Below are 24,636 nucleotides of genomic sequence, written 5' to 3'. Positions count from 1 at the left end.
CTCTGGCTGTGAACATCTTTGTATGCTAATACATTGAAACAATAATTAAGATGTCTGATATGTCAACAATAAGTAAATATCTTCACGTGATTTTTTGAGCTAGGAACTGAAAAGCTAGAGAAAGTTGAGAATCAACTACACAGTCTTTGTTTAAAGACTTTGGTTGGGGCCCAGCATGGTAGCCTAGTGGCTAAAGTCCTTAGCTTGCACATCCCATAAGGTCTCTGTTTCATATTCTGGATGCTCCACCTCCCTTCCAACTCCTTGCCTGTGGCCTGGGAAAGTAGTCAAGGATGGCTCAAAGTCTTGGGACCTTGCACCTGTGTGGGAGACCTGGAAGTTCCTGACTGCTGGCTTCAGATTGGCTCAGCACCGGCCCTTGCAGCAACTTGGGCCGTGAACCAGCAGATGGAAGATCTTTCTGTCTCTCCTTTACTTTGTAAATCTGATTTTCCAATAAAAATAAGTACGTCTTTAAAAAAAAAAGACTTTTCTTGAAGTCCACCAATAATAAGTTGAGCTAATTATTTGGAAGAAATATTTCACAGTCACCAAAACCAGAAGCTTGGATGGTGTGTATTGTCTCACTCTTCCCGAAATGCAGTGCGAACAGCAGAGGGTGGAGGCAGACTTTTGCCTCTGTCCGTTGCTAAGAGTCACCCTTAAGTTTTCTTAATTTTTATGGATCTCTGTTGACTACTGTATGCTACAAGTATTAGGAAGATTGTGCAAAAAGCACTTAGTGTAGTGCCTGGAGGTCAAAATAAATGGAACTCTAATTACTGAGCTACTGGTGGAAGGTCAAGCCCTGACCTGGAGACCTTGGGTAGGTCATTTATAGTTTGATTCCGAGCTGAACAAACATTTCTTGAGCTCTCAGCTGAGATTTGAGAGCCAGACATCTTGGTTCTGCAATTTACCATCCATTTCACCTAAGGGCAAGTTATTTCATTTCTTTATGCTTAAGGCTCCTCAGCTATAAAACGTGGATAACAGAACTCTGGCAGGGACTGCAGGTGCATGCCCTGCCCACAAAGAGAATTCATGACACTGGTCTGTTCAGACAATTGGAGCTGCAGAGCAGAGAGGGTAGATTCTAATAGAGTATGCTAGGATCTCAGTCTGTAGATAGTCAACTAGGATTTGAGCCCAGGCACTCAGATTTTCACTACCACTTACCTTTGGGATTATTTCACACTCAAAGCCTCTCCACAAAGTCCCAGAAGTGCAAAGCCTTCTGCAGTTTGGTATCAGAAAAAGCTATGTTTTCAGCAGAAACTAGTATATTTTCTTTTTTGAAAATAAGAATTATGCAACACATACATATTTTTTTGTTTTTGCTTTGTTTTATTTTGTTTTTGTCTTGTTTGCCGAGACACTCACAGCAAAATTACATGCTTAATTATAGCCTCCAAATTGTTTCCTTCTTCCTTTATATTCCTTATTTTCTCTTTTATTTTATGTGTGTGTTTGTGTGTGTGTTGACACTAACATCTTAATTTCTGTCTCTTATTGTTAGAAATCTGAAAGGTCTTTGGAAAACAATGGAGTTGAAACAATCAAAAGCACATTTGAAGGCTACATGAAACACCGAAAAAGCAATCCTCACCTGTTTCACTCAAAGAGAAATGATAAAGGGAAAATCTAAAAGAAATAATTTAAGGAGCTATTTTAAAGGAGTGGAAGAAAAACCACCAGAAAAAACAGAATAACCAGCATCCACAGAAGCCAAGTTAAATAACTGCAATAAATGTGTCTGAGGCTAGAAGTGTTTGTGCTTTTCCTGGCTGGCACCTATCATTTCTTAATTATATCTTGTGTGTGTTTTGTAAGATTTGAGATGCTGTCAAAAGGAAGAACAGTCTCAGACAGGGAAGGGCCCCTGCCCACCCCTTGGTCTTCACATACCTGCATAGAAGAAAAATCCCCCGAGGCACACGCACCCAGAATAGCAGCACCCACAAGAACAGACTCCACCTCTTGTGACAGGACCACAGGCATGCCTGCACAGGACAAGGCCACACCTTGGTTAGGGAACAGGGCCCAGGGCAGTGAGGAGAGCCAGAAAACAACCCCAGTGGCAAAAACACCTGACGTCACTGCAGCGGCAGCCACCCCGTCCCCAGCCCTTGATGTTCCCTGGCTTTTGGATTATCTGGTTCTAAAGGACTTTGCTACCTGACTAGTGCTGTTGGTACACTAGTCAACAGCCCCAAAGAAATCAACCAAGAAATATCACCTCTTGACCCAAGTGGCCAGGTATTCAGGTTTTGGTGGCTGCTATCTACAGTTTGGTTCAAGTTCAGATCAGCAAATCTGTTAAGCATATTGCTGTGTCTAGAGACTACTGAAATTAGTTAGACTTGTCTTGCTGTTCAGACTCCAGAGGAGATGGGCTGAAAGAGTGAAGGCTGTGTAGGGTGTTGGGTCTCTGACATGTACTAAGGGAAGTGGAAAGAAGCTGGGATTCAGCAGCTCCTCTGGGAACACAAGCCCTTACAAAGCCCATAAGGGCCCCTTTAGGACCTGACACGACTTCTGCCCCAGCCACATTGCCCTGCCCTCCTTGCTGCTTCTTCAAAATCGTCATGCTCCAGATTGCTTGCCCCCGCCATTTCCTACCTGGACTACCACCATTCAGAGGCCCACATGGTCACCACTTCTCCCTCCCTCCTTCAGGTCATGCAACCACCCCTGTACCCCTCTGCCTTCCCCGACAATTAGATTTAAAATTACCATTTACCCTCTGTGCTCCTTATCCCCTACACTAAATTCTTCTCACCTTTGATTGGTTTCTTATCCTGTTTACTGTCCTCCCCTCTGCTAGAACTTAACCTCCCTGAGAGTCAGGTCTTCATTTGGCCCCTGCTGTATATACCTGGCATGTGGACCAGGACCTAGCATGTGGGGAATAGTTAATGATGAAAGATCAATTTCCAGGAGAGTGGTCCCCGTTGTCGGGGAGGTAAGATTTAATCCAACAATTGAAGGACAAGTAGGTATTTGTGACTCGGCTAATCAGGAGAAGGTAGCAAATTCCACAGCAGTAAGCTCTATGATGGAAATTCTCCCTCTACTCAAAGCCTCCGAGTGACTTTTTCAAAGATCAAATTTTTCATCCTGTCTTATCTGGGAAAACTTCCTCTCAGACTGCACCTTCTTCCCCCTGGGCTGGGTCAGCTGTTCCAAGGACCCAAGACACTGAAGGCATTGCATGTATCCCAGAGAGTACCGTCCAGTGAAGAGTGTCAGGAACACGGGTCCTGAAGGCCTCAGTCGTTTTGATTCTGTACTGTCACTTTCACGCCATTCTGGTTATCCACCCATGAAATGTAACCTTGTGGCATCTTACCTGAGAACCTCACCCACCTTTTTCTTTTTTTTTGCATTGTTTTATTCTTTGTTTTTGATATCACTTCCTCTTATTTTGATTTATAATTATGAAGGCATTTTCCCATTTCTTTTTTTATTTCTTTTTACATTTTATTATTATTATCATTTTATGATGCAGTTCCATATTCCCTTATCCCCTCCCCAATTCCCTCCCCTCCCACCTAGTTCCTCTCTATCATTACTAACATACAGTTTTTCATACACAGTCATATGTCCACCTTTCTCTCACAGCCCCTTCCTTTAATCTCCACCCACCTACCAATCACCTGTGATAATCTCAGTCACCAGTCCCTGGGGCCCACCCAAAGCCCCTCCTCCCAACCAATTCCCCATACCCCCCACCCCGGGAAGAATGGCTTGATTTATACACCTGGGCAGTATAAAATAGCCTTCCTTCCCTTTTTCCCCTTCTCCTGGTTCTCCCCTGTCCTCCTCTATCTTGCCTCCTTTCCCTGCCCTGGCAACCCCAACTTGCCACATGTTTAGAAATATTTCCCTTCCTGTTCTCCCTCCCCTCCACTCCCACTCCCGTTCCCACCCTGTTGGAATAAAGGACCTCCTGAGTACCTCACTACCTCTGAGATTTTGGCTTGCAGTTAACTCATCATGAAAAGAGGAGTTGGCTGTCGGAATTAGCTGCACGTAAGAACTTTAACTGTATTTAAAACCTAATAGCCCCCTGCTGCAGGCTAGAGCTCAGACTTGCTGGGAGTGTATCAGGTGGGGTGGGGGCTCTGGAAAAAGCTCAGTTCTTCCTACTGCCCCCAGAGCCTCTCACCTCTGGCTTGATTCCTAGTTCCATTAGCCCTGCAGGCTCAGCAAGGCACTTAAACTCTTTCAGTTAGGTTTGCCCATGTGTCAGGTGGCTTTAAGGCTGAGACTGCACAGGGGTCATGAGGTTCAGTGAGAGGGCACACCTATGGTGCTTAGCACAGGTGCTGACTCTGGAAAACTCTGGAGAAGTGGTGGCTGCTACTGGTAGAATTCATGGTGATGGTTAATGCTGCTGCTGCTGCTGCACAGGTATTTCCCTGGGGCAGGAAGCTGGGACAGTTGGGGAAGGATGGAACAGGTTTCCTTTAGTGGCAACAGGAAGTCATGGAAAAATAGGAGGGCACATGCAAGGGTGTACTGTGCAGTCAGGAGAGGGCACTGCCTGCCTTGCTGGACTTCAAGGATGGTGCAGATCCAGTGTGGCTGGAATCCCACAGACTGGCTTCAGGACTTGGAAGCTTCAAACAACAGCTCCTCCCAAGCCATTCTCCTCCCAGTCTCATTCTGAGCAGGGAGAAACTATACACAGGCTCCTCTCCTTAGGAAACAGAGACCACTGGGAGCCTGGCAAATCCCCCAGCAGCTCTCCAGTTGCAGCCCAAAGCGCTGTCTCAAGGCAGCCACACTGCCAGGGTTGGAATTCTGGCTGTTCTCTGACTTAGCTGTGTGATCGAAGGCATGTTACGTAGCATTTCTGTGCCTTAGGTTCCTCCTTGGCACAAGAATTAGAATTCCACCTATTGATAGGGTTGCTGTGAGAGCTAAACGTGCTAATATGAACAAGGTGCTTAAAACAGAGCCGGGCTCAGAGAAAGCACCAAGTTAGCAGTTGTGCTTCTCCAGGCTTGTGCCTTGCAGCCTTTCTTCATCTCTTACTGCTGTGCATAGAACCAACTTGCTGCTTCTTTCTGCTCCTGCTGCCCCGTGAACCAGGACAATGCCATCCATGTACTCACCGTGAGTCCCTAGGGGACTGGCCTGGCTGCACTACAGCCTCAGCTGCCTCCTTCACTGTAACCCCCACTGTCAGGTTGGGGATGGCCTTGACCTCACTTCTATCAAGCTAGGGATAAACACCCAACAGCCCCAGGGTCCTTCCTGGTTCCCTGGAATTCTGTACACTCTACTCTCCTGCCTGAAAATAGAACCTTTACTTATATTTTCTCAAGTGAAAATCCAGTTTAAGTGTGTATCTCTTCCTCGCTGAGATGCTGAGAGTTATACCTCTGCTTATTGAATCCTAATTTGCTTTCCTGGACACTGGTCCTAAAGCCAAGAGCACTTTTTCCTATGTTTTATGGTGAACATATCAGCAGGACACTTCATCGCCATGACAACCTCTGTGTCTGGCACACTGGGGTACTCAGAGAATGCTTTTGAGTGAATAAATGCAGGCACAAATGATTAAAGTAACTAAACCAAGAAGAGGGGGAAACCCTGACTGCAATGACCAGAGCCAAAACACAACATTTAGAAGGAACATTTAGTCCCAAGTCAGTGGGGGAAAACCTACAATTATTTGGTACACACCAAGTATGTCTGGAAACCACAGTTAACAAGATGGCCACGGTACAAGAAAGTTCTTCCTCCTCACGTAGATGACATTTTCCAAGCTGGAAAAGTCCCCACTCTTCCTACTGGCATGGAGCAGACTGCTTCCCACGTGGCAAAGGCTCACTTTCTAAATAGCAAACCATCTTTTCCTTAATCATTGCTCTCCTTTTTGGCGTGGGGCAGAGGGCTCGGTGCTCACGAATCTGTGAGTCTCTTTCCTCAGCATGATGTTCCAGGGGAGAAACAACATTTCTGTCTCCCAGAACAGGGAACTGAGGCTCCGAGAGGTAAAGCAATTGGGCCACAGCTCATGCTTCGTCACCTCCTGTAAACTATCTCCAAAGAGCCTTCCCATCCCCTCTGTTCAGTTTCACATGTATTTCTGAGAAGCACAGACCATAGTAACGGTGCTCTCTAGAACTTTCTCCATAGGAAAGTCAGAGCGATCAGAGTTTAAGAGCCCCAAATGCAGCACCTCGACACCAGCTGCCATGTGCGCGTCTTTCACAGGGGCACATGCAAATGTGTTCTTTTCTCTGAGTGCTGGTGAGGGAGAGCAAGAGGGCCAGAGGGCCGGCTTGGCCTGGAATGTGAACTATTTTATCTGATGCATTAATGACTTTAGCAGAACCAGAAGCATTTAAAGGCAGATGCACTTTGCCATCACTAGTCAGTCACAGGCTTCCAAAGGCAGAGGAATTCCAGACTGAAGAAAAGGTCCCTTTGTCTGAAACTGTAACTGGTCCTTCCTTAGACACAAAGGATCTAGTTTCCATCCAAATCCAAACAAGGATTAACAGCCTTTTCATTCAAGGCCTGGAGGGGCACAGTTCCCAAAGCACGAGTTTCTGGGAAGCGGCTGCACCCCTGCTCCTGAGGCAGCTCAGGGACAGAGGGCCTGGAAGGTGACCCATGTTCACAAAGGCTGAACCAGGGGCTGGTTGCGCCTCCAGGATGGCTCCCAGGGGCAAGGCTATTAGAGCCTTGTTTTCCCTATTCCTTGGGGAATACGTTCACCATAACTGACTTTCTGGCTTTTAGAAGGCTGAAGTCTGCACATTATCTGAGCCACCCAGTTGGATTTTAGAGGAAATGCTGTTGTGGTTTTCTCCTTGGGGAAATGATTTGGTAATCAGGGCTCCTTTTTAAAATTACCCTTCTGCTTTTAGCTTCAGAATGGCTGCTCCCATCAGCTGTGGGTATCTCACGAAAGAGGAATCACTAGGAGATGGCTACAAACTGGACAGAAATGCCAGGAACTTTGCCCTGGCAGCAGAGGGGAAGGGGCAGTGGACTTAGACACAGAGAGCTACTACCCTGGTCTGCTCCTCACTGGCCGGGTGACTAGAGAAAGTCAATGTTGTTCACTTCTCTGGTCATCAGCTGGCTGCAAGACTGGCAGGCCAATGTGTGCTGTCTCATTTTGGTGGCAGTTACGGGTGAAATGTATAATGGGCAACTCATGCTGACACATGGTAGGTACTTGGGTCATGGTAGCAATTACTATCCTTCACGTCCTTTACTGTGTAGTTTTCTACATTGGCTCCTGGCTTGTGCCTTTACCTATTTAACTTATTATTTTCACCCCACAATGTGCAGGAATCAGTTATGCCTATCTAGTGGGACAAAACATGTGTCTGGAAGGCATAACGGGAGATGATGAGGCATCTAGAGAGGCAGAGACATTGATCTACCTGGCATAGGAGGGGAGGGGGAGAGGTGGAGGCCAGAGAAAGGTGGGCTCCTATCAGGCTGGCATTGTGGTTATGAGCAGGGTCCTATCCTTCCCTGGCCTGCCCCTTGACCCATCCTGCTGTCTGGACACTAAGCAATGGGTCCTAGGAGGGAGTCCCATACCGTTGAAAACTCTGGGGTCGGGGAAGGAGCAGTAGAGGTTAGGGACCCAGAACACAGGAGTTTAGAATGACCAGCACAGCAGGCCTCCTGCCCATAGAGCTTCTGCTCTGGGGCCTAGGGAGCTTGCCTAGGATGCTGCTCTGCCTTTTGTCTCCCCATATCATAAAGGGTTGAGCTCACTACTCTGGATTCCCTGCCCTCCTGAGATGACTGCTGATGTTGGAGCCAGACCAGGTGGAAATACGGAGTCAGGAAATCAATCAAGGCCCAAACATGGTGGGCAGGGAGCAATAGTACCTGAACAACCATCTGTTGCCTCCTAAGGTGTGTGTTAGCAGGAAGGTAGAATTGGTAGTGGATCTGGGATTTGAACCCAGACACTCTGATGCAAGACATTAGATCCCAGTTGGTGTGTTATCTACTGTGCTGAACATCTACCCCTCTTGTCACACCACATTTAGTATGTATGTTTGCTTTCCTCAGTAGACCTAGAACTTCACAGGGGGATTTAACTGTGCCTTATTCATTTTTATATATTCAACATGACCCGCAGTGCCTAGATCAGAAGATATATTAAAAAATGTTGAATGAATGCTTGAATTAAGATCTAGCCCTTAAAAAAAAAACAAAAAACCTAGTCCTTGCCAAACTCTTCAGTTGCATTTCCCACCATTTTTCCATAGATGGACATATACAGAAGTCATCTTCTTTAGGGTTATCTAGACTCTTAGGTTATCGTAATAACTTGGCACATCACTGAAATCCTTATAGTCTCAGCCCTGCCCATGCCCACAGAGTCCTATGCTTCAAATGACCGACTCCTTCCCAGGCTTACCAGTGATGTCTGCATGCATTTGGACAAAAAGAGGATTCTTACTCAGGCCTCCACACAAGAAAAGAGTTGTAATGGAATGGCCTGCTCCCTCCAAGGCCTCTATAATGAAGCGGGTCCCAAACTGAAAGAAAAAGGTAAATTACTGCATTAGCTATTAGTAAAGCAAACAGCAGGGAACAGTCCCTAGGTGATCACAGAACACCAGAAGCTGCACTGTGAGTCTGGAACACTCTCAGGAAACTGGAACTTGGACTGACCATGTTGCTTAGGACCTCAGTTAACTAAACCACACAGTGGGTTTTCCAACCTTGGCTTTCCTGATCCCCAAACCCTCCTAACTACTATACTATTAGCTTCTCAGTGGTTACAAAATCCTGAAAAAAATAGCTTCCAATGTTAACACTGTTCATTCAAACAAATATGTCAGTGGCTCCTGTGGACCAGGCATTCTGTTGGGCACTAGGAATGGACTGACTGTAACACTGTTCTGAACCAGAATCAGTGGTACCATGGTCAATCTTGCCCCACCAAAGGGTAACTAAACATTCTTTTCTTAAGAAAGGTCTCTTCTGGACCCAGCTTGGTAGTCTAGTGGCCAGTCCTTGCCTTGCACATGCCAGGATACCCTATGTGCACAGGTCTGTATCCTGGCTGCTCTACCTCCCTTCCAGCTCCCTGCTTTAGGCCAGAGAAAGTAGTCAAGAACAGCCCAAAGCCTTGGGACACTGCACCTGCATAGGAGAACCAAAGGAGGCTCCTGGCTTCAGGTCAGCTCAGCTCCAGCCATTGCGGCCATTTTGGGAGTGAATCAGTGGATGGAAAATCTTCCTCTCTGTCTCTCTTCCTCTCTATATATCTGACTTTCCAATAAAAATGAATAAATAAATCTTAAAAAAAAGAAAAAGAAAGATCTCCTCCAACTTTCAAATAAAATCCAAAAGTAGAGTCCATGAAAGAGGGCTCTGTTTACACAAAGAAGCAGAGAAATAAGCCTTGAGTTTGGCAAGGGGTACTCATATTAAAATTTGTTATCATCTGAAACCAGGAAGCAGTTCCTATTGAGGTTGCTGGAGCCATACCTAAGGACCCGGGAAGGTGTGGAAATCACACACTTGGTGATTCAGAGCTTTGCCATATTTTCCGTCCAGCCTTGTATCTCAGCCTTCCTGTCTTAGGATCCTCCTAAAAGCTATTATCCTTGTCCCTAAGAATTTTAGTTAGAAAACAAAAAGCATTGCTCCTTGTGAATTGGTCAGTTGTTTTGGGGTCAGGAAGGTAAATTTTAACATATAAATTTTTAGTTTTGGCTATTCAAATAGATGGAAATCCTAATTTATTTGAAAAAAAAACACTAAAAAGTTCTAATTTATTTGGGGTAAGGATTAAAAGCAAAAAGATGAACTGTGATGTGGCTTTAAGGAGTGAAGCACAAAGTGATGTTTGAGAAAGCAGTTTTGGAGAGAAATGAAAAAGATGATATTTTGGGGGACAGGGAGTCCTGGAGACGCTCAGACACTGAACATCCTGATCTCCGGAAGAGGTCAGAGTCTGAGATGTGGGGATGGGAGTGAGTTAATTAAGTGGAGGGAGGAGGCAGTTAGGGCTGAAAACAAAAACGGTGTGAGAGGCCAGTATGTTTTCATAATCAGCGTGGACACCAAGACTAAAGTGGGGTTTGTATGGGAGAGTGGACCTGAGCCAACAGCACAGTTCTCATGAAAAGTGCAATGTGCTGTCGGGACAGTGGTGTCCAAGTACAAAGAAGAGGAGACAGTTTACCCTGATGACAAGACTGACCGGAAGTTTGGCTGGGGTAAGGAATAGTGTTTGGGAATGCTCCAGGTATGGGAGTAGGGTGGGTGGAAGGGGAGCTTCCTTTGCTATGGCTGAACAGAGATATCTGAGATGCTGTGTACCTGGGGTGCCTCTGGGGGAGACAGTGCGGTCAGAGGGTCATCTGGAGAACATTAGGTGTGAAATTCCAGTTGAGTTGGAGTAAATAATGAAGGCAAGCACCTCTGAGGAACAAAGGGCACAGCGTTCCTAGCCTACAGGGCTTAGGGCTTGATGGAGCTATTTATGAATCTGGTAAAAATAAGGGGGAGGTGAAATGTGGGCCTCCAAAGATAATCCACAGATGTAGCGTGTTCAGAAAAAATTAAAACATGTTGTACTGCATAGAGCCAGATCTTGCTTACTGACTGTGGCTGATTGCCCCCAGATGTTCTTTTTTAACTTTTCTTGGGGGTCATGAACCCCCTTGAGAATATGATAAAACCTATTGATCTGCATTGAAAGAAAAGTCACAGAGAAAACAGAATTATAAATAACTTTGCAAAACCAACAGATGCTCTTATGCCTGCCAAGGATCATTTGATGCCCATGGATTGCAAGCAGCCCATGTCTACTCTAGAGAAACAGGCCAGTATGGCTAAGTATATGAGTCTTGAATTATAAAAACTAACATGATATTCAGGCATTTCACCTATATGTTGTACCCAATATTTCTAAAACTCAATTCTCATATTTGAAAGGGAATAACAATACTATATTCATTCAGTACAAATGTCTATAATTTATCCAAAAATAATGTGCTGTAATATGTTAAAAATTAATAAACATAGTCTTTATTTTGGTGAAAAGTTGCTGTGGTGGACAGCCTACGTCGAAATTTACAAAGGAGTGTCTAGTGCCTAAAAGGCACTTATGAATGAGAACTATTTTGGGTATTTGCTATATGCCAGGTACTCTGATATGACCATTAATGTCATCTTTTAATACAAATTCAAAACCCGCATATTATATTCTTCACTTAGGAGTTTTATCATTTATATAACGGGATACACTCCCTATGGGAGGAAGGGTTACTGCCACCTAATGCATGGAAATACCATGTAAAACTGATATTTCTACATCCAAGGACCTGGGAACCTGTGATTAGCAGACTCGAGACAAGGGTAACACAAAACACATTTCCTGGGAAAAGGAAAGGAAGGATCCAAAAAGAGGCGTTCTTTCTAAGGAGTTGAGACAGCATCTCTTCCATGTGTGGCATTGTGGGCTGGAATTTCCCACTAGGACTGCTGGTTCCTGAAAGGGCATTCCCTTTCGGTGCCCCAGACTCTGCACTGTGTAGCCTTCCGCCCTCCGAAATGGCCCACCAAAGGGCTTTGTACAAAATGATTTTGTGCTCACCTTTCTGGAAAAAATGTTTTCACACAGAAATTTAAATAAAGATTAGGCTACTCCTCTGAGAATGTACAGAACCAAATGCAAATCAAGAGACTTCAAATGCAAATAGTACTTTTTAAGGGCCTGTTTTAAAAAGCAAGCTACAGATGAACAGACTATGTATAAACTGGGTGGTTGACAGGTCTTTCAATTAAGTGTGATGAAGAGAGAGCTTCACTCCTTGGAAGGTTCTGAAAAGTCCTGAGTTAACTTTATTACAATCTCTCTTTGATTTCATTCCATTCCTACAAAAAACCAAACACAGATACTACCATAGAGAGGAATTTTTTTCCCTTTATCATCAACAAATAGGTGGTAGAGTAGTATTCAGGACCAAAGAAGAAGTTAATTTTTTTTTCAAGTTGAACATTATGAAAAAAAGGTCTATTACCAGAATGCTGCATTACAATGCATATTTTGGGCTGAAATATCAGTACACCAAGATATTTCTGTAAAATAGAATGAATCAGTGGCATGCTTCTTTTTTTCCCATGGTACTGTAATTTCTTGTTGTTGTGGTTATTGTTCTAACTCATACCAGCTGTTTATCTTGTTTCATGACTTCTCACTTATGGAAATGTATAGTGATGGAGTACTGGGGTCTACCATATCCAGATGTGAGGGTACAATGCAACATGCATTCCTGCTTCCAAACAAAAGATGGATTCCCAATGAAACTGTTGGAAATGTGTAGACGATGGGATGCCGGACTGTCTGACACTGTCTGTACCAGCAATGTTGGTGCACAATTAAAGAGATTGATGGAATTATGACTCCTTATGAAGGACTACACTATTGTAACAACGTGGGGAAAACCTGTCCGGAGGGGTGGGAGTTTGGGGAGGGGATCCTAACTAAAATAAAGTAAAATAAAATAAAATAAAGTAAAGTAAAGTAAAGTAAAGTAAAATAAAATAAAATAAAATAAAATAAAATAAAATAAAATAAAATAAAATAAAATAAAATAAAATAAAATAAAATAAAATAAAATAAAATAAAATAAAATAAAATAAAATAAAATAAAATAAAATAAAATAAAATAAAAATTTAAAAAAATAGACTGAATCCCTCACGATTTAATTGACTTGATAATTGCGCTATCATGAAAAGTCTATCTTTAAAATGCCTTTCCTTCATAGTATTATAAAGATCATTAAAGTAATAGAATACATTTGATGCCCATTAAACACAAGATTGATTCTCTAAATGAATGGTACTTGGGAATCTACAGCTCTTTGCCCCTGTCCCCACTGATCTACCTGTGTGGAGTTGAGGGGCTCTTTACCCCTGCTCTTCCAACACACACTCCTTGTATTATACACTTAAAGACTTCCGCTCTAGGATTCTTAAGAGGAAACTGTGAAACATACCCAGTGAAATTAATGAACTTTCCTATTATGTTTTAGGAAATATCTGCTTTGGGAATGGCTGAAAGGTTATTATTCTATTTTTATGTATTTGTAAAAGTCAAATGAAAAAAAAAATAACCTTTTCATTTGGTGCTTGGGGTTTCCATGGAGGTGGTAGAACCTGAAATATTTAGGCCATCGTTCACTGACTTTCAGGTGCATTCATGGGAAGCTGGATTAGAAGTGGATTCAAATATGGGACCCACTGCACCCCAATGCCCACACCTGAGGTTAGGTTCCTAATCTGTGGAATGAGAATTATAATTTCTCCTTCATTATTTTGATCAGATTCAGCAATGTATCTGGAATTTAATGAATACATCTGAGGTACTGACTATCATCATCATTATAACCAATTTGATGAAAATCGGATCACTAAATATTTGTCTTTACAATGGCTCTGACAAATTTGTTTTCCATTTGTGTCTTACTAGTAATTTTCTTCATTTTGAGAGATGCCAGAATTATCTGATTTTGTCCACATTTCCCTCATTCAGCACTCTGTTTTGACTGAACTGGCCAACATGTTAAATCAAGCAAGTTACTTGAGAAAAACACAGTCAAACCTCCTGTGACCTAAAAGGACAGAGAGTCTGACTGATTCTATACTCATATATACATACATATATGTATATATGTATGTATGTGTATATGTATGTATATGCGTATATATATGTATACACACACATATATAGTCTTTCCATATATGGAAAGTTCTAGTCTCTATTAGACAAACATGGCATCTGAATTAATCTGGGCTTTCAAAACAAACCTTTGATGATATGGGTAAATAGGCTTATAGTTCTATTGTTTAATATAATGAGGCTACATAATTAGTTATATATGGAAAAAGAATAATTCAATGCTATATATGTCCATACAAAATTAAAAAAGCAAAAATAAGTACATCACTGAAAAATACACTTACTCTGTGGGTCAACCATTTTGATGTACTTAACTGCTTTAAAACCCTTAAGACATAACCAACCCCTTTAATGTGCACATGGAACAGGCACACATATAACCTGTTGAATGTGATTTCAAAGTTTAGATATTTCCAGTAGCCCATTCACCTCTAGACAAAAAGGTTCTTGAAGCAATGTTTGAGCTTCTTGGACTTTGTTTTCATTCCTGATCTTTAGTTTAGAATTTCCTAACATTTTAGATTTAAATTCCCCTGTTCTTGAAAAAAAAAAAAAAAACCAGGCCTAGGGTCTCTTTTTAGCAGCTAATTAATGAAAAATAAAGAGCCGTGGAAATGAACCTTTTTGCAAAGTGAACATCATGAACTTCAAAAAATTGGATATTCTAAAACCAGTCTTTTTAAATTAAGCAACTGCTTGCTTATTTCCATCTATCTGATTTTAGAAGACATACCAGATGAGTAACAATGATATTCAATGACTGAAATTCTTTCCAATTTTCAGCTATGTGAAATGTATAGTAATGTAGTGAAGGTCCTTCATCAATATTTCCTTTTCTATAGATGAACAGCTTTTTGGCAAGTTCCCTTTGAACAAAGACTATTTGTTACAGAAGCATATGATATATCTTGGAGAGCACGTGGCCCAGAAGATGTTGCTAGCCCCAAGTCTTTTTAACAATGCCATTAAAGTATATCTTACAGCAATTGCTTGAATTGTGGCCAGGTAGAGAATGGCAAGATCATCGAGGTGCTGGGACAGTTTCAATCCAGTGACCTGTCAGAAAGAAAAGAAAAGAAGGTGGTGACCAAAGGAGCTGCCATGGGTAGTGATAGTTCCCAGGAAACACACTGAGATGCATTTTCTTGCTGAAACAAGTTCATATGCAAATCCCCTTTTTGTGAGTTGAACGTGAGATGCCTACTAAGTCATTTAATCTCTAGACCTGGGAAAAACTATCCCTTTCTTCCCCAACAAGTGCCTTGTCCTCAGATTAAAAAGAAATAAAACAAAATGAAAACCAGAGAAAGACTGTGTTTGATTTTTTTTAGTGTAGAACTAATTTTTTAAAGAAATTCTCTTTCTTACGAATATTGGTTCTACATGGCTTATGAGACATCAACATGTAACACTGGCATTCTAGTATAAGATTATCTTATTCCAAATTCTGCTCCTGTCAAAATTCAATGTAACAGCACCCAAGGGAGTATTTGGGGTAAAATAATATATCTCCTATAAATGTTATACCTACTAGGGGATAATTTAGAATATGTGGTTTGCAAGAGAATCCCATTAAAGTCAATCAGAACCATATGCTTATAAGGAATATACAATCTCTAAGAGATTCCATTGCTGATCAAGATGCTGGTTTGGATGCCATCAGGACTTGCTCACAATCTCACCTTCACATCTTTCAGTCATCAAAGTGTTCTCTTGGACACTTCCAGAGGGTTAAAGTTCATGATCCCTTTAAGCCTCGCCTGAAGTACCATTGTGATTTTCAACTGATAAAATTAATCCACATAACACTCATTTACTCAGTTCCTACAATGTGTATGGTCCTGAGTTCAACCAGATGTGGATATGTGATTTGCAAAAAAAAACCAACCAAAAAAAACCACTTCTGTCTAAGGGCGCTGTCCTGTTCTTCTCCAGCTCTATCTGCTAACCTGCTCCAGTTTCTATCCCCAAGCAGGACTGGCCTATTGGAGGCCACAGACCATTCAGCTGCTCAAACCAGAAATACGGAAGTCTTCTTTCTTGACTTCTTCCCTCCCCATGTCAGTCAATCTCCAAGTCTTTTACCTTTGACTTCCCAAATTCTTTCTGAATCTATCTGCCATTAGTTATCCTCACTGTGACTTCCTTCCTCAAAGCAGGCCACCATGACGTCCTTTCTGATTGCTGATAGAGCCCCTGAGAATTTTCTCTCTTATGAATTGTGTTGTTCTCTAAACTGCAGCCATAGGGATTGCTCTCAAATACAGACATGATGAAGTCTCTCCCTGTTGCCCTCGTTTCACAACAGCAAAACGCCGTGTGCCACACCCTGCTCACCTCTCTAGGCTCCTACTCTTGCGCTTTCTCACATGGCATCCTGTACTACTGTTCTGAATTATATATCTATGTTTGTTGATGAGGGGATTCCTAAATTGAGTAGGAATCCTAAATTCTACCTGCTACTAGTTTTGATTGGCAAATAATTAAACAACCAGATGAGAATAATGGCTTTGACTTTAACACAAACGAAGATGGAGAGTTTGAATAAGAGAACAGGCAGTAACTCTGGAGATGCCTCTTGCCAAGCCATTCACTGAGATGGCCCCATTCCCATAAAGCTCCCCAGGTGCGGGTCAGGGTGGGGCTTCACATCTGCTAAGAACTCTGGAGTCAGAGAGAACAGAAATAACTGAATTATAGAACTGTATTTCACAGGTAAAGGAAGGACTAGCCAGTTGAGAAAGCAAATAAGAAGCCAAGTGCTCTGACAAGCTTTGCCTATCCTATTCAGCACAATGTCTCCAGGCCTCCAATGTGCCTGATACATGGTAGACACTAAGTTATAATTTGCTGCACGTAGCACTTGTGACAACTAAAAGCTCCTTTTCTCCATTTGCTCACCACTCTTTCTCTCTTAATATACTGTCCTGTTTTGTCAAATCATACAATTGTACATGGACAATGATATTGCTTGTCTACATGCTGAGGAGAAGGGGAATTAGCCCCATGACCCTAGAGAAAGAGCACTGGAAGAATATTCCTGGTCACTCAATGCAGACTGTACCTCTCCTTTGGCTGCCCTACGCTGATCTTCCCTCAGTAGAGGAGTGACTTAAATGACCCTGAACTAAAAATTGTCCCTCTTGTTCCTATGGCACTGTCATGTGAATTAGAAAAAGACACCCCACCTGGAAATATGAATTATAAAGAGGTGCAGAGGGAAAAAGATTTCAGTCTGGACCTAAATTTTCTTGCTGAACACCTTGCGTGGTTAACTTTTATATTGGCAGGCAGTAGTCCTGGGTTAAGATCACAAATCATAGGATCAACATTGTGGTGTTATGGGTAAAAGCTACTACCTGTAGTGCCAGCATTCCACATGGGCACCAGTTTGTGCTCTGTATACCCAGATGATGTACATGAGAAAGCAGCAGAAGAAGGTTGAAGTCCATGGACTTCCACACTCACATGGGAGACATGGAAGAAGATCCAGGCTTAGAATCAGCCCAGCTCTGGCTATAAGGAGGTATTTGGGGAGTGAACCACTGTATGGAAGACCTCTCTCTTTCTCCTTCTCTCTCTGTAATTCTTTCTTTAAAATAAACAAATAAATCTTGAGAAAAGGAACAAGAAAATCTCAAATCACAAATGTGCTGTGGTGGCTCGTGCTCCCCCTTCCTCTGTCTCTTTTACTCCACTGACCTGGCCTCAAAAGCAGCTATGCTGTTGGCCTATTGGGAAAGCTGACCCAGTCCAAAAAGTTATGTCCTTCTTGTCATCTATGGAAAGTACCTCAGGTTAGTGTCTTCTGTGTCACCTGATCCACAGGTGGGTCCCAATGACCACATCTGGCTAATGTGTGATGGAGTAGGAGTGCAACACCAGCACATAAGATGCATTTCTCTATCCATATTTGTTGGAGAAACTGTAATAATGTAATGTAACTGGATATGAAATCTTCCTAAAGTATGAGCCTGTGGGGAGAAGGATTGTGATATGACTGGATTGAAGTTCTTTAATCCCAGAAGATATAAATGGCAGCCCCCAAAGAGTACTAATATTCAAGCAAGAAGATAGCAGTAACCCTTTGCTACATTTCTAGTGCCTCCACAGCTCAGAATTCAGACAGCAGAAAAGCAAGGATAATTTTTTTTCTCAGAAACTGAGAATGAGATAATCAATGTAATTGAGCACTAAATTTAGTCCTTGAGATTGTTAACAGCTATGCAAAAAGGAGCACATGTCGGGAGACATACTGTTTTGAATAAATAAAACATAGCTATCCTTCAAGAGAGACAAAGTTATTCCTGAGAAGAAATTCCAGAGAGGATTTAATCCACGGATAATGATGTGCGAGGCAGTCAGTATCAAAAGAGAAAAAAAAAAAACAGTTCTCCTAATATTATCTCACCAGTGACAACAGAGACAGCATCTTGAAATGGGATGGTGTCAAAGACACTTCTCTCTAGTGTGCAAAGGCACCAAACACTTCATCTGACATACAAACAGAGATACGACAAAAGTAAATGATATCTAAGGCCATGTGATTCTCTCCCATAACAGGGACTTCATCCCTGCTTTGGAAAATGTCAAACGATAGCCACGCCAAGATTGGACTTAAGATTGGACTACTTAGGATTGGAATACACATCACCTGAGAGCCTAAGGAGGATCCTGAGTGATGGTGAAAAGAATGTGGCCATGGTGCCCTGAATTTGCCAAGGATGAAGTGCAGGAGAGACCGTTTTTAATTGCTGAAAGGCTGGAATAAGCCAGATGAACCAATGCCTAAGAAAAAGAAAGTGGTTCATCAGTAAAACGGGAAGAAATGTGACTAGGGGTAGGTTACAGCTGTGTGTGTGTGCATATATATTTTAAAAATTTACTTATTTATATATTTGAAAAGCAGGTGACAAGGAGAGGAAGATATACACACATATAGTGATAGGAAGAGAGAGAGAGACAGAGAGTTAGACAGGCAGACAGTTAGAATGTGATAAATCTTTAACCCACTCATTCACTCATCAAATGGCTATAATACCTGCAGCAAGACTAGGCAGAATCCAGGACCCAGAAAGTCAACTCTGGTCTCCTACATTCAAGGCAGAATCACCAGTACTTTGACTGGCATCTGTTGCTTTCTCATGAACTAACAAGGAGTTGAATAGGCAGTGGAACATCTGGAACTTGAACCTGTATTTTGATATGGTATGCTGGCATTACAAGCAGCAGTTTAGCTGACTGTATCACAGTGCCATCCAAAATTGTACTTATTTTGAATGTTTGAGTGAAAAAGTCCGATGTGTGAGGAAATCCAATGGCAATGTATACAATGGTGAGCCATTTTAACTTATTTTGGCTATTGCATAAAGAGGAGAACTTAAGAGGAAGCATGTAGCATTCATAATTGATATTTGGAGATGGGTAAGATCTGCTTATGATGGTCAAAAATATGAAATCTGCACTAGACAATTATAATATCCAAGATTGTGGCTAGAAAATATTTATGTAAATACTAGGATTTTTGAGATTAGACTAAAACATCAGATGAATGGAAAGCTACTTTGAATGATGCTTTGAATGATTCCTGGGTTTAAATCTTAACACTTTCTCTTGCTGCAAGGCCATGTGTAACTCTTGGAGTCTCTCTGAACTCTAATATTTTCATCAGAGAAATAGGGACAATTATACCTCAGGGCATATTTGTGAGGATTAAATTAGGTATCATTTTCAAAGGTCCTTTTCCAGTAAGCTCTACTGAGCCTACATGAGCTAGGCATCCCTCCAGTTCTCTTAGTATCAACCAGGTGCACACAGGTGATACTTCATGTTTATTTTGTTTCCCTTTTTCTCAATAAATATTCATTTCATTTTTCTAGATTTTAGAAATGGGCTCTGGCCATTCATCACTTGGCATTCAACAATAAAACATGTTCCTTCATTGCTAGGGTATGAATGAGAGGCTCTGAAGACTGTTGCTGGGCAATGAGGAGCAGCCAATGCAGATGGTAAGTTGGTGATCAGCATCAGGGTCATAATGCCTCAGGTACACACACAGGAATATAGAGATGTACCATAGCTAAGGACAGTCCAGCGGGGGAAACCCATTTGCCAGGATTCCTGGGTAAAGCCCTAGTCCTCATCAATCCATACACTCCCATTCACTGCATAAAGAACAAAATTAGATGGATGCGTTGAATGTATCTGGACAATATGATGCTGGACTCTATGCTTGGTATATGCCTGCAACGAAAGAATCTGGACTGGATTTGAACCGTAATATTGCAACAAGGTGGAGAAATCCACCATGGGGGGAAGGTACAGAGAGGGGTTGGGGGAATCTCAGAACCTATGAAACAGTGTCACAAACGAAATAAAAAAAAAGTAGATAGATACTTCAACCTAGATTTCAACTTAAATCTTGCTGCCATTTAGTAGGGTGTGAACTTGGGTACATCTTATTAATTCCTTCCTGGGATCTAAACTAAATGCATATTTCCTGGAATTTTGCATTAAATTTATTGAATCTTTGGTATGAGCTCAACAACTTGTATTTTTGCAAGGTTCTAATGCATAATAATTGTGGAAAAATTTGCCTCAACACTAGTATTGTAAATTATAAGTTCACAGATTCTAATAGTTGAGATTATTAGTTATATGAATTTGTAATTAATTTTTCCTTCCTACTTATCAAAGGAATTGAGTATGTTTATAAGGAAAACCAAGGCTTAACAGTATTTCCACAGGGTTCTCTAAAGGTTCAGAAAGACGAGAAAGCAGGATCTTAGGTGGTGAGATTATCAGGGTCATCAGAGTTTCATGGGAGTATCCAATGCTTGGCAGAAATGCTATGTGTCTGGTCAATATGCAAGGTGCAGCTGGCAATGAAAATCAGAGAAATTTCCAGACAACCTCAGTAGGGAGGAGAGAAATGAGAGGGCATGTCTAAGATAGTTAGCAGCCTGGAGAAGAAAGAGGAACAAATTCCCTCAATAATATTTCAAGGATTCAGTAAATGTTGAGAATCTAGGATCATACTTGACATTATATAAAATCCACTCATATTTGGGATTTGCAGGTGAATGTGCCACCATAAGGTGGGAGGTAGAATTCCAAATGTGCCCCCTTAAGACTCCTTTCCCCTAGTAATTTAAACACTAATTTGTTCCCACTGTAAAAGGACTTGGCAGATGGAATGAGTTATTAGATAGCTGACCTTAAAATAGGAAGAGTATCCTGGCTTGTAAAAGAAAAAGGTCATGGAAATTTGCAAAAAGAGCTAGGCCACATATATAGAAAAGCGAAGATCTGTCCAAGTTTCTGCAATATTAGTTATTTACGAGGATACACCAAATTTGAGTTTCCTTCCGTGTTGATGAGAAAACTCCAGGACAAGGACTTAAGAAGAGAGACCAGTCTCCAGACCTGTATGATACCTGCTTCCTGTGGCAGAAGCAGCAGCTCAGCTTCTCTACCTGGTTCGCAGTCAGTGAGTTCGGTCAGTTCCTAGGCTAAGGTGGAGGGCTTATAGCTGGTTTCTCGGTATCCCACGAACACACTTAGAATCCTGCTGGTGATCTTGCTAACATGCAAGTGAGAGTCACCACACATAAGCTCCATATGCAGATGCTGTATGCTCATCACTGTGCCAGGACCCCTCCCCGCCTTTGACCCTAACAATGACCCTATAAGTATACTTGGGCTGCTCTCGCTTACTGATGAGCAGGCTGACCTCACAGTGCTAACCTGCTAAAGGTCAAAAAGATGTAAGGCCAACAGGCAAACATATGTCCAGTTTCAAAATCTTGGCTCTTATACTGCTTGAATAAATATTCAAGATAAGAATAAGCAGAAAAAAATGTAATAATGCAGCTATTCCCGTTTGTATTTAGCTTCATATTTCTATGCAGGACTATGTCACTATTTAAAACAAAAAACTGCCTGTCCTGTCTGCTCTGCTTCCTATCCAGCTTCCTTCCTCTGACCTGGGAAAGCAGTCAAGGATGGCCCAAAGCTTTGGGACCCTGCACCCACGTGGGAGACCCAGAAGAGGCTCCTGGCTCCTGGCTCTGGATTGACTCAGCTCTGGCCGTTGCAGTCACTTGGGGAGTGAATCAATGGACAGAAGATCTTCCTCGCTGTCTCTCCTCTCCGTATATCTGACTTTCCAATAAAAATAAAATAAATCTTAAAACAAAACAAAACAACAACAAAAGAAAAACAAAGGGGAGATATTTATATGCATGACTACTCACATGGCAGGGAAACAATTGTTGCTGAAATGAACCAAAAATAATTTTATTGAGCAAAAAACAAACCTTCCAGATTTGCACTCTATTCCTTCTTTCAAATGTAGACAGACACCTAAAATGGAAGGATTCAGAGGTAGGTCAACACAGGGGTTGCTTCTGAAACCCTAGGCAATGGGAAGGAAATTAGTAATCACCAAAAAGATGTAGGGTCAGAGTTGACTCCACTGGCCAGAGTAACAGTACAAATAAGAGGAGGAGTGACAAGGTTGGTGGCCAGAAACACAGAAGAATGGGATAGGCTCAGTTTGAAATTGCAAATGTAAGATATCCAGGGACTGCTTTATCTGTAGTCCTGAATGTACGTTAAAAGTATCACAGTCAGGAATTAAGGCAGTCTCCTAGGATTGTACATCTCTCTCTCTTTAAAAAAATATTTATTTTTATTGGAAGGCAGATTTATGGGGAGAAGGAAAGGCATAGAAAAAGATCTTCCAAATGCTGTTTTATTTCCCAACTGGCCGCAATGGCAGAAACTTCGCAGACTTAAAGCCAGGAGCTTCTTCCAGGTCTCCCACATGGGTGAAGGTCCCAAGGCTTTGGCCTATCTTCCACTGCTTTCCAATAAGCAGAGAGCTGCATATGAACTAGAGCAGGTACTACACAAACCAGTGCCCATAAGGTATCCCAGCACTTGGAGGTGAAGGATTAGCTGATTGAGTCATTGCACTAGGTCCAGGAAAATGCGTCTTCTTGGCATTGTATTTGGGCAGATTGCTGTCTGTTCCTCATTTGGCAAATTAAGATTAAAGTATCTGGCCATAAAGCAATTAATTGGTGCCAGCTGTTACCTAGTTGTTGGGGTTAAAAAAGCAAACAAGCTATATAAACCCCTGCTCAATTTTTTTTAACATTTATTTATTTGAAAGGAGAGGGGAAGAGGAAAGGAGAGGGGAGAGGGAGAGGAGAGGTGATTTCACTCGCTGTTTTACTCTCCAAATGGCCACAACATCCAGGCCTGGGTCAGGCAGAATGCAGGAGCCAGGAACTCAACCCTGCTTTCCCAACAAGCTGGCAGAGTTCCAAGCACCTAAGACATCAGCCCCTGTCTCCCAGGATCCCTGCATTAGCAGGAAACTGGATCAGAAGCAGAGCAGCTGGGACAAAAATCATCATTTCAATACGGAATGCTGTCTTTGATGGCAGCAGCATAACCCACTGTGAAATAAAGCTGACACAAAGAATTCTCTTGAATTGTTTACATTGAGAAGTATATTCCTTACTCCTTTCAGTTCAACTGTTACTGTATTTCACTTGTGATCATCATTTCATGTTTCTTGTTCCCTTTTCCTTTCTTCTTAGCTCATCTTTTCCTAAGAAGTGGCTGTCCTTTTCACAGCTATGCTTATAAAAGTCTCATTAAAAGTGTGCCAAGGCATTCTGTTACAGTTCCTTTTGGCTTCTGTAGTAAACAACTTTTGAGAAGTCTTTCTCTCAGTGTTCAAAATAGCATTTTTGAAATCTTTTTGTGCTTTTTATGTTTATCTTTTTATGTTTTCCCTATGGAGCTCAACTTATGAGTTAGACTCACTGTAACCTACAGAGCTACAAACAGCATTTTCAGCAATGCTCAGAGACAGTAGCCATGATCCACTCTTATCCACACTTACAGTTTACTTGGATCTCTTGGATTTGCCTCTTCAGCTCTGTAGCTACATAACAGCACCAGAGTGCAGCAGTTTTTATTTTGGGTTGGTTTGTGAGACTGAGGCAGATCATCTTCCCCTGGATTTTTAATTCCAGAACCATAGAACAAACAGTGTAAAACTACACACTTTTACCAAATCACAGATACCAAACTTTTTCCTATCTCTGCACCAGAAGCAAGAGTTTCACTCAGAAAGTAAAAGGGGCAAAGCAACCATCACGGTTCATCATAACTTGTGCTTCCTGCCCAGCTGGTTTCTTGGGCTGTCAGCTGGAAGAAAACACAGGAACCAGGTCATGGCAGAAGCAACTTTGAAACCAAACTTCTTGCTGGTTTCCAAAAACAGCAAAACACAATAACAAAACTGAAAGGACCCTGTGTTTGTAAACAAAGGAACAGACAGGGAAAGGCTCATAGGCTTTTTTTTTTTTTAATTATTGGAAAGTCAATATGCAGAGAGGAGGAGAGACAGAGAGGAAGATCTTTCATCTGCTGGCTCACTACCCAAGCAGCCCCAATGCTGAGTTGCACCGATCTAAAGCCAGAATTCAGGAGCCTCTTCTGGGTCTTCCTTGGGGGTGCAGGGTCCTAAGGCTTTGGACTGTTCTTGAATGCTTTTCCAGGCCACAAGCAGGGAGTTGGATGGAAAGCAGGGCCACCGGGATTAGAACCAGTGACCATATGGTATCCTGGTGTGCACAACGTGAGGACCAGTAGCTGCTAGGCTACTGAGCCGAGTTCAGGCTCATAGGTTTTCAAGGCTGTAGGTATACCTAGTTCAACTGCTGTATATTTGTCAGTTACATTTCTATTTGTTTTATTATTTTTTTTATTAATACTCTCTGGTTCTGAAAAATCTTTGAAATTCTATTTGGGAATTTCAATCTTACTCTTCCTGGTTGTTTGTCATCTTAAGTTTCAAAGTTGGTATGAGTTAATGCTATGTTTGCCTCTTCTCAAAGAAGCAGAGAATGGTAGCATC

The 24,636-nt window shown here is 42.0% G+C and overlaps 1 protein-coding gene across 6 annotated transcripts in view; it reads right to left on the bottom strand.

Moving 5' to 3' along the window:
* Window positions 1–24,636, bottom strand: part of FGGY (FGGY carbohydrate kinase domain containing) — a 447,653-nt gene that overhangs the window by 84,432 nt on the left and 338,585 nt on the right. For 3 of the 6 annotated variants that reach the window (XM_058657176.1, XM_058657171.1, XM_004588806.3), the window contains 3 exons: window positions 14,679–14,753; window positions 8,414–8,534; window positions 1,909–2,003 (listed from right to left, as the gene is read on the bottom strand). In XM_058657176.1, coding sequence (XP_058513159.1) covers window positions 1,909–2,003; window positions 8,414–8,534; window positions 14,679–14,753 — 291 coding nt within the window. Of the gene's footprint in view, window positions 1–1,908; window positions 2,004–8,413; window positions 8,535–14,678; window positions 14,754–18,351; window positions 18,486–24,636 lie in introns of those variants that run through there. The other 3 variants (XR_009244423.1, XM_058657190.1, XM_058657185.1) reach the window with 3 other exon arrangements.

This window comes from Ochotona princeps, chromosome 2, assembly GCF_030435755.1.
Source record: "Ochotona princeps isolate mOchPri1 chromosome 2, mOchPri1.hap1, whole genome shotgun sequence".
In the NCBI taxonomy this organism is placed as follows: Eukaryota; Metazoa; Chordata; class Mammalia; order Lagomorpha; family Ochotonidae; genus Ochotona; species Ochotona princeps.
This window is presented reverse-complemented; position numbering and strand designations above follow the sequence as displayed.